This window comes from Thamnophis sirtalis, unplaced genomic scaffold, assembly GCF_051295495.1.
Source record: "Thamnophis sirtalis isolate CommonGarterSnake01/CBP01778 unplaced genomic scaffold, rThaSir2_p1.2 scaffold_7, whole genome shotgun sequence".
NCBI lineage: Eukaryota > Metazoa > Chordata > Lepidosauria > Squamata > Natricidae > Thamnophis > Thamnophis sirtalis.
In genome coordinates, this window is record NW_028261387.1 from 46601561 (window position 1) to 46618037 (window position 16477).

The 16477-nt window shown below is 40.8% G+C and overlaps 1 protein-coding gene and 1 long non-coding RNA gene across 4 annotated transcripts; one reads left to right on the forward strand and one right to left on the reverse strand.

The window, feature by feature from the left end:
• Positions 1 to 4186: 4186 nt before the first annotated feature.
• Positions 4187 to 14026, reverse strand: CDKN1A (cyclin dependent kinase inhibitor 1A). Of its 3 annotated transcripts, none has more exons than XM_014056586.2 (3): positions 13977 to 14026; positions 7533 to 7937; positions 4187 to 6251 (listed from the first exon to the last, which is right to left on the reverse strand). In XM_014056586.2, the coding sequence occupies exons 2-3, from the start codon at positions 7930 to 7932 to the stop codon at positions 6202 to 6204; spliced, it is 450 nt and encodes a 149-aa protein (XP_013912061.1). In that variant the 5' UTR covers positions 7933 to 7937; positions 13977 to 14026; the 3' UTR covers positions 4187 to 6201. The 3 variants fall into 3 exon arrangements, with proteins under 3 accessions (XP_013912061.1, XP_013912062.2, XP_013912060.1); XM_014056587.2 differs by lacking the exon at positions 13977 to 14026 and adding an exon at positions 13772 to 13868; XM_014056585.2 differs by lacking the exon at positions 13977 to 14026 and adding an exon at positions 11447 to 11558.
• Positions 14027 to 14123: 97 nt separating this feature from the next.
• LOC148044636 (uncharacterized) lies at positions 14124 to 15758 on the forward strand. The gene is made up of 2 exons (XR_015697307.1): positions 14124 to 14219; positions 15553 to 15758. It is a non-coding gene; the product is annotated as an uncharacterized LOC148044636 (long non-coding RNA).
• The last annotated feature ends 719 nt before the right edge of the window (positions 15759 to 16477 follow it).

Sequence of the window (16477 nt, forward strand, 5' to 3'; positions counted from 1 at the left end):
TGCATATCAGATCGTGGAATATAAAACTTCTTTGTTTTCATCAATCCCAGTTCTTGTCCATGACTTCAGAATTTAAAAAAAACTCTTCTTCTGAAATAGAATATCTTTGTAGACTTTCCTCTTGCTCCCAAGGACTAATTCTAAATGTTCTGCCATTAGCCAACATTCTCTACTTGTACATGATTGACAGCTTGATTGGCTGGGGAGGATATTTATCCTTAATGTTTACATCCTCAGTAGCCATATTATTTTGACATAAGAGTCACATGTGGCACAGTATTACTATTTAACTGCACTAACATTTCACTCACAAATTTTTGTACAACAAACCAAGGCTTAGTTAAGTGAAGCATAGTTTATATAACACACTGAACCACAAATTATTTTTTTCCGATGGCTGTGAATTCAGATAATTCAGAACTTCAAGATTCTTCAGAACTTGAAGAATCCCGTGGTAATTTAGGGCAGCATTTCTTCACCCCAACAATTTCAAGAAGGGATGGGGATTTCAAATTCCAAAATTTACCAGCTAGCATGCAGGGTACGGAATTCTGGGAGATGAAATCCTCATAACTTGAAATTGCTGAGACATAGAAACACTGGTCTAGGGAAAGGGTGTCAAACTCATGGCCTATAGGCCGGATGCGTGATATGCTGGCCACGCCCACACCCGGTTTAGCAAAGGGATGATGACGTGATGACATAAGTTTGACACCCCTGGTCTAGGGCATTGTATAAATCCAAGCATGAGTAATTGATCAAAGTGTACAGTATCTCAGTGCATTTGCTTGCTAATTGAGACATTTTTAAAGTAAACTCATTCAAAGGTTATAGGAATTAGAACCAGGAATATATATTTACATACTTCAGCATCCAGCTTGGACAGTTATAGAAATTTCCTGATCTAGTAAATATTCCTGGGTTCTGAAGTTATTGGCTACCTAAGGCTTTAAATCTACCTAAGTAGATTTCCTGCACCGGGAAAGAAGAAAACATCTTTTATATGAGTGATCTGTTTTCATAAGGAACTACTTTCATAATATCTGATCTCTAATTTCTAACTTCCTGGTTCTAATTTGGCTGTTACTAAGCATCAAACTCAGACAATAGATCAACAATACTTATAGTCTGTAGACATTTTAATTTCCCACACACAAAGATTTTTGTGGCTTATGATAAAATATATATTTAAAATGTCCAGCTGGCAGGTGTGGGGAGGCTGTAGCATGTACATAGTTTGCAGACAGTTCTGTGCTCAGTACCCAGCTTTTCTAGCTGATGGATCAAGGAGAACTGCAAGAGGAAAAATATGCTCCCTCCTACCATTTTTAGGGGGGAATCATAAACACTGTAAAGCAAGCTATAAAACATGTTTAACATAGATTTTGAAAACTGAGAAATTCTCAAGAATCCATGTTTGGGTCCCAGTCCATGTAACATACTGCCAAGCTCATTCAGTTTCTGTAGCCCACCTTCCTCTCTCTCTCTCTCAAAAGTGCTGTTACCAGTTGCAGCCTAGTGAGCAACTTTCTGCCCCATATAGTGTCCACATTGACAAATAAGTTCTACATGAGTTTATTACATGCCAAAAGCAAATAACATATGTACTTTTTTCCTACATTGGCTGCTGGAGATTTTGGGCTACCTGTATTCCAAAATCAAGTCCTAGTACCTCTTTGGGAAAATCTTAAGAGCTACATATGTTATCTCCTATAGGCATTGTGTTTTATAGGCATTTTCTGCTTTTAACAACCGCTGATGAGATTTCACCTTGTGAAAAGAGGCACAATAAGGAAAAGTTAGTGCATTTTAATATGCTGCACTTGGCTTGTTTTTTTGGCAGCAACTCAGTTTCGGAGACTGGATTCACAGATGTTAAGCCATAGTTTGTTTAAGTACAGGTTCTAAAATAAGTCAAGAACTTAGCTGGGTTCACTCAGTCATAAACCAGGAATTCCAATCTACTGTAATTTAGGGGTACTTTAGGTCACATGCTAAACCAAAACCAGTCAAAAAAACATTATGTCTTAAAGTTATGTATGAACCCAGACCCAATTTCCACCATTAAAATAAAATCTAACTTCAATTAAAAAAAAAAAAAGCCTTCTCAGCCAAGTCAGAAATAAAGCATAACTTGAAATTTAACCCTGGCTGAACTCTTAAGAAAACTTACCTGTCAATAAAAAGACAGAGCATTTATGGCGCTCTATGGTGCAGGATTCATCCACTTTAAGAGATGGTTCCCTTTTTTTTTTCAAGAGGAAGTTAGTGCAATTACAGAGTGGAGGAGGGGGGAGGTTTCATCTGCTGGTTCATTTCACCAGCTGCTCTGAACCATCAATTTGTCATTTTCATTCTTGCTCAACCCACCTCTGGTTTAGTTAGAAAAGGAGTATCCCCCACTTTTTTTTAAAGATTTAGGCACCATTTGGCTTCAAAGCAGCGCTTCTCATGCTGGGCAATTCTGGGAGTTGAAGTCCACATGTCTTAAAGTTGTTAATGTTGAAAAACACAGCTTTTAAGGGCATGCTGGAGGCTACATTTCACAAAGCAGTGAGACTGAACTCAGGAGAACACCTAAAACTGACTTTGTTTCTTTTACATTTAATTCAGATTAAATAACATAAGGATTATGTCCCATTATTTTATGTATGTCTGTAATCTTATATTACATTAAATATGGCATTTGATAACTTTTAGCATTCCCTGAGGACAATCCTAAGATTCTCAGGGACCATTCATACTACTGACATATATTGTATTTCTCAACATACCTTTTGGAGAATTTGGCTTTTTTCCACATTTAATGCAAACTTAGAAATTTGTTACACAGTTACTATTTGTTGTGCTAAATGTAAGTCAGAAGCTCAAAATGAAATTATTTTTCAAATCAACTCTACACAGGACATATTTCCGAGTAAATAAAGGATGGCAACAATTTATCACAAATTCATGTCAATCTCAGTTCATACATCTGTGACTGAGGTAGAAATATACTAATACTTCAATATTGTATAATATAGAAAAAATATAGTTTACGGCATATAAAGCACATATTTATGCAAAGGTGAAGTCATGAATTTCTATGCTGGACGTTTGCCTGAATCTAAACTGGTCTGAGATGGCAGTCAAGATTTTTTTTTTTCATTTGGGTTACCGTAATTACTATTTTTCCTAACAATACCTAACTGTGTAGTAACCTACTTCCCTTTCTGCTACATTGTTGATTGTTAATGCACATTGATTAGCTGTTATTAAAAGGGACATTTTAACAAGCAATGGTGCCTTTGAATTAATGTGTGCATTGCTTATCTCATGCTAAGTTAAGACTTAGGCACCAGATGTCACAATCAAAGTTAGCCTGGATAGAAGCCATAACATCCTACAAAATTCAAAATTCAACTGTATTATGAGTTGATCATTCTAAAGGGTCAATATGATTACAGACCCAGGCTCTTGGTTTTTTAACCTAATTCATAGTTTATGTAAGAAAAGCACTTCAAATATTGCAGAGTACGATAGTAACTATGGACTTTTGTATTTTATTGGTAATCCCTAGAGTTTAGACTGTCTTATCAAGAACACATTGTATATTAACTTTTTTCAAGCAGGATTTATTAAGTGTTTCTAGATTATGCTATGAAAGATATGGAAATCTCATACAAACCTCTCTCTCTCTTCAAGACTACTTGTATAGAAACCAATCAATTGTACTCTAATTTCTTATCACTTTTTCCTAGGTTTACACAATGTCCTACGGTAATTATAACAGATTGTTTTGGCTTAGTGTATGGATCTCAGCCACTGTAATTAATGATCCAATGTCTTTCTGTAAACCCAGATAATGGTGACTTATTCGGTAAACCATAATTAAGCAAACTAATTATTAAAATACAACAACAGAAGAGGCTGTGCTTGATAGAATTGCTATTTCTATACTTCACTTATCTATGTTTAATTGAATCATGATTTACTTACTGGAATGTCAGGTTTAAAGGAGATTGGCTAGTCTGTAATTCAATAGATTGTTCCACTGAGTTTTTATCTTGATAAAATCTTTTGTAAAGTTCTTTACCCTCTAAAACTATTATTTTTAAAGGTCAATCAAATGTCATCACTGGATGGAGCATTAGTTTGCTCAATTCTAAATGATGCATGCAAGAAATTCACACCAGACAAAGTGCTGTTCCATTATGAAGTGCCTTTATTTTACTCCAAGACTTAGTTCAGCAGCATAATATTCACAACTGGATTAATGCTCAAGAATCCCAGCATCATCCTGAATGTAAAAGTGCAACTGTCAAAGTGTCTAGAGAAATTCTAACCAAAAACTTCAGACGACCCTAAGGAAATGTATTATATAAAAAGTGCCTGAAGCTGTTTTTTGATAGGTTGGCCCTTGTGCAGATGGCATGAACCAACATGAATCTCCAAACTCAAGCAAGCAAGCTTCTCTTTCATGGTTAGAACTGAATGTTTGCAAGCTGCAGATGACCTGTTAAAAGAAGCAATTTCCTACAAACACCACGTTACCCTACAGCAGTGTTTTTCAACCACTGTGCCGCGGCACACTAGTGTGCCGTGACATAGTGTAAGGTGTGCCGTGGGAAAAACACTTTATATATAGTCAATATAGGCACAGAGTTAAAAAATTTTAACATTTTCTAATGGTGGTGTGCCTCGTGATTTTTTTCATGAAAAAAGTGTGCCTTTGCACAAAAAAGGTTGAAAAACACTGCCCTACAGTGACAAAATTCTGACAAGGGACCCTTGTCCCTAATTTATTACAAAAAGACAGCAATAAAGCCATTGTGTAGGTAAGCAAATTTGCCCTTAAAATGGGTTCCAAAGTTTTGATTATAATAAGGCCTGAACTTTTGATTAGAATAGCACACTGTACCCATGATTATTTGATAGGAAAGTGCAGCAGCAAGTATTCATAATAACCCCAAATTCCAAGTAAAAGTGATCTGTAAATTAGATTATCTCATATTAATTTAAGTGATATAATTGCCAGTTTGGCAATGCCCCTTATTTAAAGTCACTTGGAAAACATAGGCAGCTGTAGGAATTAGAGAAAGCAGGTCTGGGCTGAGTCTTTATATCAGCTTCTATCACTAAGTTGCTATACCAGTGAAATAAGGCAATAGAAAGTCAAAGATTATAGTACATCAACCCTTGCTGGCACACCCTATTTTTCTTCACTAATCACTACAGTGCTACATAATTACAAAATGAATGAACTGCATTAAAGATGATTCAATAGCTAATTAAGTTGGTACAGAATATACTGTATGGAAGAAGCAAGACAGTAGTGAAGTATGCTATATTTTATGATTATACCTCCCACAAATATTATGTGTTGCATCTTCTGTTTTTTGTGTTATTGGGAGACAATTATATCGTATTCCTGTAGTTATATAATAAAAGGACATATAAATTACCCAGAAAAATAACTGGTAAAGGCTACAATATTTACATATTTACAACCCTACCCTCTTCACAGCAGTGTTACAGTTTAATGCACACTTGTTCCCACCATAACCATAAATTCTTCATCTTTTAAGAAAATCCCTTACCAGCCTGAAAAAAAACCCAATCCATTCTTCCCCCCCCCCCACAATATTTCTTTAAACACAATAGAGTAAAAAGATGTAGGAAAATCAACGTCTAAGATATTGTCCTATACTATCCTATTGATTCCTAGACCTGCACCCGCATATAGTGAGTCATCATATCAAGCTTTCCCTGAGGCCCATAAAAGGTGACAAGTGAAATGACACATAAAGCAGACCTCTGCAGCTAGCAGAACTTAGGTTGGCCCTTTCTTGTATCCATCAACACTGGCCCCCTACACACTTGCTTTAGATATGATCTCTCCTGCTTCAACAAGCATACATAAAGATTTTACAATAATTCATTGCACATAAGGCTCCAGTGCTATCAATGATTTGTTGTTTTTTTTAAATCATTCTGAAGTGTTGTACTAGTGCACTAAAACAGTTTACATAAAATAAGAGATTTCTGGCTCTTCAGAGAATGAACTGTAATGCTGATTAGCTGGTCCTTCAAAATAGCCATCCTGCATGAGTTCACTGGGTGTGATACCCAGGTAGATCATTCCAGCTGATAATAATAAAGAGAGGTCAAAATCTTCAGCCAACAGAATGACATGGATGGACTTTGCTTGCAGTGTTGTTATCATGGCTTTGGCTTATATGGGCTAGTTCGTCGCTTTGAACCATAAAAGTCTAGAAAAGAGCAGAAAAATAAATTAACTTTTTTACTAAAAGGGATAAGACCAAGTGCCCAAATAGGATTCAACCATGTCCATAACTCTACTCACAGATTTGAGTGCAAACATCAGCCAACAAAGTTTGAGTTTGAGTTTATTGGTCTTGTATGCCACCCACTCCCGAAGGACTCGGGGCGGCTTACAATAAACAAGGGAAGGGGATAAATAAACAAAACAACACTTTAAAATAACACAACAGTCACAGTTTCCGTGGGGCTGCATATTTCGAAAGTCCCCCGGCCTGCTGGAGCAGCCAGGACCTAACAGCTTTGCGGAAGTCCGGGAGGGTAGTAAGGGTCCGGATCTCCATGGGGAGGTCGTTCCAGAGGGCTGGAGCTGTGACAGAGAAGGCTCTCCCCCGGGGAGTCGCCAGCCGACATTGGCTGGCAGATAGGATCCGGAGAAGACCTAACCTGTGAGATCTAATCGGTCTATGGGAGGTAATCGGCAGGAGGCGGTCTCTCAGGTACCCAGGTCCGATGCCATGTAGGGCTTTATAGGTAATGACCAGCACCTTGAAGCGGGTCCGGAGACTAATGGGTAGCCAGTGCAGCTCGCGGAGGATAGGTGTGACGTGGGTGTACCTGGATGCACCCACAATCGCTCGCGCGGCTGCATTCTGGACCAGCTGAAGTCTTCGAACACTCTTCAAAGTCTTGCATCTCCAGAACTGCCATAGCTTTGGTAAACCTTAATATTGTAGTGTTTGCTTGTGTATTAGGGCACACACTCAGGAAATACATTTGAAATAATAATTGTATCACCAAATGCCAGTTTTTGTTTCCTTTTCTTTTCTATTGTCACAGGAGACATGCAGCCTGATGAATGTGATTAGGCAAAAGAATACTCCATCTATAATCTTACATATTTTTAAACCAAATACATAAAATGCTTCAACAGTGTCTTTATACACATATTTGCTATGTCTACAAATTAAAATGAATTTACTTGCACAATTTCCAATGATGAATGAATGCTAAGTTTGTTCAAGATTAAATTCACACACACAAGCTGACATATCACACTGTTTTTAACATCATCTGTGGAAATTAAGTACCTTCTAAAAGTCAAGACACAAATGCCCAATTTTAAATCCAGTATTAAGCTTTTGAACTCAAATTGTGATTTTTTAAAAAAATGGTATTTGGGTTTTATAAAATTTCATTTCAGTTCCCGTTTTGACTATTAACAACTCCTTAAGTTAGCACAAAGAACAAATAGACCTCCTCATTCTTACCTTTGATACTTGTCTGCTTTCTTTTCAAACATCTGGGGGAATCAGCCTTACAAGCTTCAAGGCCCACCTGCCCTGGTCTTTCTGTCTTTGTGTGCCTCTTGAAGAGTGCTGGAGGACTCCGGCTCTTTTCCCCTGTACAGCTGTTTTCCTTTGTGTGTTCCAAGAGATCTGGAGATGGCAGCATATTTAGATGAGAGACCTTTTCCCATTTGTAATTCCCTTCCAGTGGGGTTTCTGTTTCAAAGTCAAAGTTCCACTTTTGCTGGGCTTCTTCCAGCTGGACCTTCATCAAGGACTGAAAGTCCTTCTGGAGCTGTTCATGATCAACCGGTCCAAAGAGATTTCTGCATAGTTTCCTGCTGCAGGAAGGTTGAAGGATTTTACTCTCAGAAAGAGGCATGTTTCCTATTGGGAGAAAGATCAGGAGTATTTTAAAAAGGAGAGGTTACTTTTTGCCTCCAAGCCAGTAACAATAAAAAAATAATACAGTAACTAAATCTCCTTGAAAAACCTATCAGGGTAACATTAAACATTCTGCTTCAAATTACTGGAATATGACAAAAATAGCATGATTTAATGTAATTAATTAAAGAACTTCAGTATGTTTCAAAAGAGAGATAATGTATTGAGGCATCATTATATCTAGTGACGCCAGCTAAGTCTGACAGAACTGAAATTAAAATGTCATTAGAAACCTTAGTTAGAAAGCAAGTGTGGATGAGTGGGACCCTTTCATATTCTGGATACAAGCCATATCTCTAAAAAAAAACCACATAGAATTGTACTTATGAGATGCTCAGGACATATTTTACCAAGAGTTCACCCTGAGAAAGAAGCATATCAGGGAATATTTGAAGAATTAAAGTTTCTTTGGAGTAACTTTTACTAGCTTCCAAGTAGATGCTCTTTGCCCTATACATGTCAGTATTGTTCTTCCTAATGTTTAAACAGTTTTGAACACAGAAAAGAGTTGCCCAATAGTTATAAGTAATTAAATGCTTCTAATCCATGGAGAACTAAATGATTTACACAACCCAAATGTTAACTTTGTTGTCTCATGTAATCTTTTCCTTACTGGAACATTACCACTAGGCACCAGAAAAGGCAGGTACGATGCAAAAAAAAAAAAATCCTACATTTAAGATACAGCATTTTGCACTGTGCAGATATTGTATATGTTAAGATGGCCTATGAAAGTGGAAATTTCCATTGTCAAATATCTACTGTTTATACATCACCATTCAGATAGGCCTAATGTTTTATTTCAGAATTTCTGCTTATTTTCTGCATTTATTCACTCCAAAATATACTTCATACAGGACTCAAATATTTCACCTACTTATATTCTGAAGTACTGTTAAAATAGAGATTAGAACAACATCAAACTCTGTGTGTATGTGTATGTGTGTGTGTACAGACACATATACATACATACATATGTGTATATTAGCAATAGTACCTAGACTTATATACTGCTTCACAGTGTTTTACAAATGTCACCATATTGCCCACAACAAGATGGGCACTCATTTTACCAACCTCGGAAGGATAGAAAACTGAGTTAACCTTGAGCCGGTCAGGATCGAACTGCCGAACTACTGTGCAGCGGTCAATCAGCAGAAGTAGCCTGCAGTGCTGCATTCTAACCACTACGTGACAACGGCTCTAATGGAGTTTGCATTAACTACTTCAATGTATTTGATATCTTTAACCAATAAAGAGCTACACTTTGGTGTCTGTTCATTACCTCTCCTTCATTACAAAGGATCATCACAAGGCAAGTAGCTAAGGCTTATATTCTGTATCCATCCAATGAGGCCATCCTGCATTAATGCCATTTTTCAGTTATGAATCCCATTAATGAAGAGCAGACTACTAGAGAGCCTCCAAGCATAATTTCTGACTAGTGTATAAACTAAAGTCCCATTTCATTCTTTGGTAAGTCACCTTTATTTGAATATATATGCATGTTTCCATGCAGAAGCTCTGGATCAAAAACACAATTGAATTGCAATACCCATGTCTCTGTTTTATTTGGTTGATTCTTTCCCAAACAGTTTTGACATCTGCATTGCCCAGCATACTGATATTGCTAAAGAAGAGGCAAAGAGATTAAAAATAGTAGCAGCCTTCACATGCCCATTACACGCAGCTATGCCAGATGACATCAGACATCAGAGCATTAGTCACATCAGAACAAGTCCAGGCAGGTTCGTAACTGCCAAGGACAGGCCACAGCTTCATGAGTTTTTAATTCACCACTTCAAGTCACCAAAACAGGATGCTTATCAGATATTTGCAGTTCTCAGCTATTTACTCCACAAATATTAATCCTGGATTGCGTTTCTTTATTCTTGTTCTTTCATTGGGAACCAGTTTCCAATGAAATGGCAGGCATGTAGGTCTGTGGAATTCTGAAAGTTGAAGTTTATACATTTTAAAATTGTTGAAGTTGAGAAACATTGGCCTAGCATGCAAACAGACAACAAGCTAGTGGACTTTTGACATGCTTCAAAAGGAGTGAAGGAACAACCAACTGTAACAACATCTGTCTGACAACAGTGCTTGCATCTCAATTGAGTTAAGGCAATCCACATAGCACCAAATGGATCCCAGATCACAAATACTTGTAGATCGATGTTTGGAGGGAGGTATCATTAAAATATACCATATTGTATACTGTATGCTTTCAATATATGACCAAAACAACTCTGGGCAAGATTTTAGATGGCTTCTCCTAACGCTCCAAAACCCCTAATCACTAGAATTCTGCACCAAAAAGAGACCAAGCTAGCTCTATTTTTTTATGACCTTCTACCAGCAGGCAAAGTTTCTCAAGACTACACATTTCTGGTTTCCAAACCAACTTTAGTGAAATATATTTTAAGTGTTCATTTCTCAAAATATATCGTTTTAAGTGTTATTCAGAACTTTGTTGCCTTCCACTTGACCAAATATGACAAAATATAAATTTAATAAAGCAGTTGAATACACACATATACTGGTTCAGTTATCAATGAATTTAAGCAATAAGTTTTTAAGTATTTTTTTATGTCATCCACATTCCCCCAAAATGTACAATTAATTTTAAAAAGTAGTCTTGGTTAATTCTAAGTAACTGAGTTCCATTGTGGACACTTGTATACTAATACACTTTGTGGACACTTGTATACTAATAGGTGCTCTGTAGTGCATTAGTGCATCTGACTTGAGAAGAGAGACTTATTTGTGGCTTCATATCCCCAACCACAATGGGTTATAGCGTAGCGTGTTCCTTGAACTTATCTATTTACTGATTCAGTAAGCATAACTATGTTATGCAATTGTTTTGGGGATTTGTTCTCACATCAAAATTCACTATGAATTTTCACAAGTGGTTCCACTACAATGACTTGGTTCCCAACACAGAATAGAATAGAACACCTCAAGTTACTAACCGTGGTTACAAACCATAATGGTGGAATCCTCCTAAATGCTAAAGCACAAAGAAGGAAACCGCATTACAACTTACACCATGAATCCAGCCTTGTTGCCTGTCACACAACTGCCAAAACTAATGTTTTAGTTTGGCTAGTAGTCCAGCTTCTCAGTACCTATCAAAACCAATTGCTCTGGGATCGTTACCACTAACTTCCCCATAACTTCCCCATCGTTTTCCAGAAATGTTGGTCTACAACAGGGATCCCCAAACTTAGCAACTTTAAGACTTGTGGACTTCAAGTTGCCAACTTTAAAGACCTCTGGTCTACAACAACTCCCATACTCCCCTTAACTTCGGCTGCTGTGAGTTGTCATAAAATTATTTGCCACCTCTTGTTATCAGGAGACGGATCTCCGTAGATAACAACGCTTGCTGATGGAAGGAAGTAGACGTAGCCATCTGAAATCGCAGCACAAATTTAGCCTCCGCTTACCCTGCGAACTTGAATTTACCGTAGTTGCTCTCTGCCAGCGCCAGCCAATCAAAATTTAGGTCACCATTGTTGAAACAGTAGCTATCCTCCCTCTCTCGCCGCCAGCCCCCCTCCCCCCCGCCCTTCCAGCAGTTCAGCGACCCGTCTCGCGGCTGCAAAAAAAAAAGTTTGTGTCGCGCGATTGCCCGCTTTATTTCAACGCTGGAAACCGCTCTGTCTCTCTCTCGCGCGCTTCTCCCACTCGACCCCCGGCGCAAAGCCAAACAGGGGGACTTCCTTATCACCCCAGGAGGAGCCGAGGAGATATGCGAGACGCTCACGAAGCTCGCCCGGGCGGGAGGGGGTGGTGGTGTTGGGTTGGGTTACGTCATCTGGTACCACAGCAGCCGCGTCACGTGCCGGGTTGGAAGTTGCGAAATCGCACTTGCCACACAGGCCGACAGGATTAGCTGCCAGGAAATGGGAAACGTGCGCCGAATTTACTACGGCTCCGCCTCTTTTTGTTTTCCTTCCCACACAATATTGGCCCTTTAGGGGCTTTAGGATTGGAGCTCTTTGGAGGTGCGTTCTTGACTTCACCCTACCCAGCCGCCTTTGTGCAAAGGAATGAGAAAACTCCAGGCTCAACCCACGCCCGCCAAGTGGCATCTTTGGGATTTAACCTAGGTGCTTCTTCCTTAAACCAGCTTTACGGTCTCTACCCCACTCCCTATCCATCTCTCTCTCCCTCCCCCTTGTTAATAAGGGAGGGGGGAAGGATGGACGAGAATTCCACAGCTGCTGAAAGTTCATAACTCGGACCAGTAAACAAAACCAGCCTCCGTCTAGCCGCTTTCCTGCCACCGCCTCCAGCGCGTGCCCGAGTTTGCGCGCCACTCTTTAAAAAAAAGGGGGCGGGGGGTGGGGCAACAGCATAGCCGGGCTGAATTATCTAAACAGAGCAAGAACAAAAATAAAACTCCGTTTGGGAACAAGGAGTTCCCAACCGAGACAAGAACATCGGCGGGGCGGGGCTGGGCGGGGAATCGGAAGAACTCGTGCGTCTAATGGCCCAGCCCTCCCAGTGACACGGGCTATTTCTGCTCACAGAAGCCGAGGGAGACCTTAGGGGAAAGACGCCTCTTTCGCCAGGAAGGTGGCATACCTTCCCTAATCAAAACGAAGGCGTTTCCAAACGTCCCCAAACTGGCAGGGCTGGGCCTACTCTCTTACATCAGCCCCAGAGAGTGACTGTCACTGAATCACTCCCGACGGCCGCCGCCTGACTTCCCCACCCTCTCACAAGCGGCAGCCGCAGCCGCCTCCTCCACGCCAGGGCATGCCCTGACAGAACCCTTTCCTAGGCAAAAAGTATAGCGCAGCTGCTGACCCAAGAGCACCCCTTTTGGTGAGGCTGGAAAAGGCTCCCATAGCTCCTCTTACAGGGACTCGGCTCTGGCCGTGGGCATCACCACTACCCTATTAGACACGCACGCACCCGGTTCTAGAAAGAGCGCACAAATCAGTTTCGCCTCCGGGAAAGAGAAGTCCTCCTGACAGAAGTCTTCTTGTCCTGCTTTCTTTTCTTTTTCGATTTTATCTCCCCCCCCCCTCCCCAAGAATGTCTCTCCGATTATCAGCCCAAACTTGCTACTTCTCCTTTTGCTGCGACGTTTAATTTTGGTGTTTAAAAGAGAGCGAGCGAGAGAGAACGAATAAATTGTACTCAAAGGCAGGAACATCGCAACCCGTCTCTGTCCTCCGTACCGCGGTCTCAAAAACTAGATTTTCGGGAATAGGCGGGCAAATCGACCGCAATTCAAAGTTCGCCCATCGAAGAGATTTGGAGAACTTGGGGAAAGAAGCGTCCCAGCTGACGCTCTCACTTCCAAAAACGAGTCTAAATCTCATTTGGCGAGTTATCTTCCTCCTGGGAGCAAGGAGGGAAAGCGGGAAAAACAACCCCACCATCACCTAATGGGCAGCGAGAGGAGGTGGGAAGAACAGGTGGAAGGACGAGGACGTCTCTAGGGGAATGCAGAATCTGCTAAAACCGGGATCCAAAGGGCGGGGAAGGCAGAGAATCACTAGGGCTACTCGGTTCAGGTTCCATCGGTCCGCTGATCTTTCCTTTTCCTCGCCAGACAACCTTCCATTTCATAGTCACAAACTGTATACAGGGAATTAGTTAATTAGCCCATCGTAAGAGGCCGTGATGCTCCATCCAGAGCCTCTTAATCCAGAAAAGGGGGGAATAGCAAATTCCAAAAGAAAGGAACATAATCCCAGCCCCGAAGCACACAAACACACACACACACAAACCCAAAAAACACAACCTGACACTACCTGCGCGCGTCTGGAATTGCCAAAACAGCTCTCCCAGTCCAGGTAAGGAGATAAATAGAACTCTGATATTCCTATAAAACGGGACCATATATTCATAAACGCATCCGAACAACACGCCCATACAGCACTGATGCCATCATAGTCCAGCACCCTCCCTACAAACAGACGGGAGAGGGGGGAGGTGTAGGTTAGATGCAACGCTCACCTCTCTCAGCCGCACAAGGAAAAGCGCCCTCTGGTCCGCAATTCTGAGCTCCGCCGCTCCTGCAAGACTACATAAAGCCTGCAGAAGCCCGCCTCGCGAAGAGGCGGGGTTTTGCTGCTTCTCTCCCTCCTAGGAATTTCCGAAGGTCCGCCTTGCTAGTGAGGCAGCTTGCTTCGGATCGTTCGTGCTCTCACGCACTGACCCTGGGAAGGAATCGGACGCGTCCACACCGAGACGTGAGAGGTAGCTTAATTAACTTGCCCGGGGTTAATTTAAGAGTCTCTCTCTCTCTCAAAAAAAGTACAGCCTCGACTAAATTTAAATTCAAGCAGCCTAAAACCTTTTTAGGTTTTCTGTTCTGTATTAACAATATTCACAGCTGATTCAAACAGCCTGAGAGAGGAAATTATGACCATTTTTTTTCATGGATGAATAAATAGAATAGCCTTTCACAGTCCAGTGGCTTCCTCTTCTACTGGACTGTGGTACAATTCCCAGTGAGTATCACCCAGAAGTGCAGTTTAATTCAGACTATCTTTGTGTGTAAGAACAGATAGAAATACAAGCAGACTGATTATTATTACCTATATGAACGGCAGGGAAGACAGTAAACAGTAACAGAGTGGGAAGGGACCTTGGAGTCATCTAGTCTAGTGATGGCGAACCTATGGCACGCGTGCCACAGGCAGCACATGGAGCCATTTCTGAGGGCACATGAGGCATTGCCCTGTCAGCTCCAGTGCACATGGGCATGCTGACCAGCTGGTTTTCGGCTGTTTTTCACCCTCCAGAAGCTTAAGGGAAGCCTCCTGAAGCCTCTGTAGGGAGAAAAACAGCTCAACGGGCAACCCGGAAGCCCGTTCCCAAACTTCCGGTTTGCGCATTGGGCTGTTTTTCACCCCTACCCCCACCACCCCCGTAGGGAGAAAAAAGGCCCAACGGCAACCCGGAAGTCGGGAAATGGGCCCTTTCTGGGCCTCATGGGTGGGGAAGGCCATTTTAGCCTTCCCCAAGCTCCTAGAAAGCCTCTGGAGCCTGGGGAGGGCCAAAAACGGACCTACAGGGCCCACCAGAAGTCAGAGAATGGGCCATTTCCTCCGGAGGACCATCACTGATCTAGTCTAATCCCTTGCTCACTAGGGAGACCTATACTAGGGAGTCAAACCACTGACCTTTCTGATCGATAAGCTCAGTGTCTTAGCCACTGAGCCACCTAACCAAGCCTGACAAATTTCTGCTAGATATAATACCATATTCAGAAAAGTAATCCCCATTCAAAAACTTACCCTCCTCAAAATGCCGGGCACAACAGACAGTGAGGATAGCTTAGTCTTGAAGGCAGTGCTGGATTTAGGAATAAACCAAAGAAGCTGCATTTTACGGCTTCACAATCCACAGCGCCTCACAAAATTTCAGAACATCAGTTTGTTGATTTTGCAAACAAATTTGTTATTCATTATTAATAAAGGTGATGCTAATTGTCAGCATTTTGTATATATATATATTAATGTGTCAAAATTGTTTAAAATGTATTTAATATTTAAGTACTAAAATTGTATTTATGTATGTATTTAAGCTGGCCGTAACATTCTGGAAGTTGGAAGTCCAGAAGTTTTAAAGTTGTGAAGATTGGACATCCCTGCGCTAGTATCTCTCCCTTCCCTCTAATACGGAAATAAAGACAAATTTGTGGCCTTCTTCCGGTCATCTGAAGTCAACAGCCTGATGTCTTTTTATAGTTTCTACAAGTATATTTAATAAACTATTATGGTTTCCAATATACTCCTCTGAACTGATTGTTGAGTCTGTGCACTGAAAAATATATTACCTACATTCACAATCTGTATCAGGAAAATCAAAATTACCTGAACCTGTTTTTTTATCCATTCTTTTTTTCCCGTCTCTTTAAGCTCAGATCCTAGGAAGTGGTGTTGTCTGATAAGGCCTTGGTATGTGAATAGAGCCATTTAAAGCAAAATATGGAGCCTAAAATATTTACATTTGTTTAAATTAAAATAATATTTTGATAAAATAATCACAAAATTAGGATCCTTATTCTCATATTTTATTTGCCTGAGGATTAACTTCAGCTCTTTACTGTACTTGTAAATGCAGACCTTGGTGTGTACATGTGTCACCTCTTCTGTGGGAGCTACATTGGTTGCCAATTTTCTTCCAGCAATTTAAGGTGCTGGTTGTCACCTTTGAAGCCCTTCATGGTTTGGGACCCAACCCACTAGCGTGAGGAGGCAAGGAATATTGTGGTCCCATTCCCTATGGAGACACATATGGTGGGACCCAGAAAAAGGGCCTTTTCTGTGGTGCTCCCTCCCTCTGGAGCATCATTCCCCTGGAAATTAGACCCTGACACACTCTTTCCTGAAACCTCTGAAGACATGGTTCTGCCAGTGGACCTGGGGAAGCCAGAGCGGGAAGAGACCATTAAATGGCTGGAATGGGTGTGTGTAGTCACCGGGATAGCGGGCTGAGGGGTCATTTTA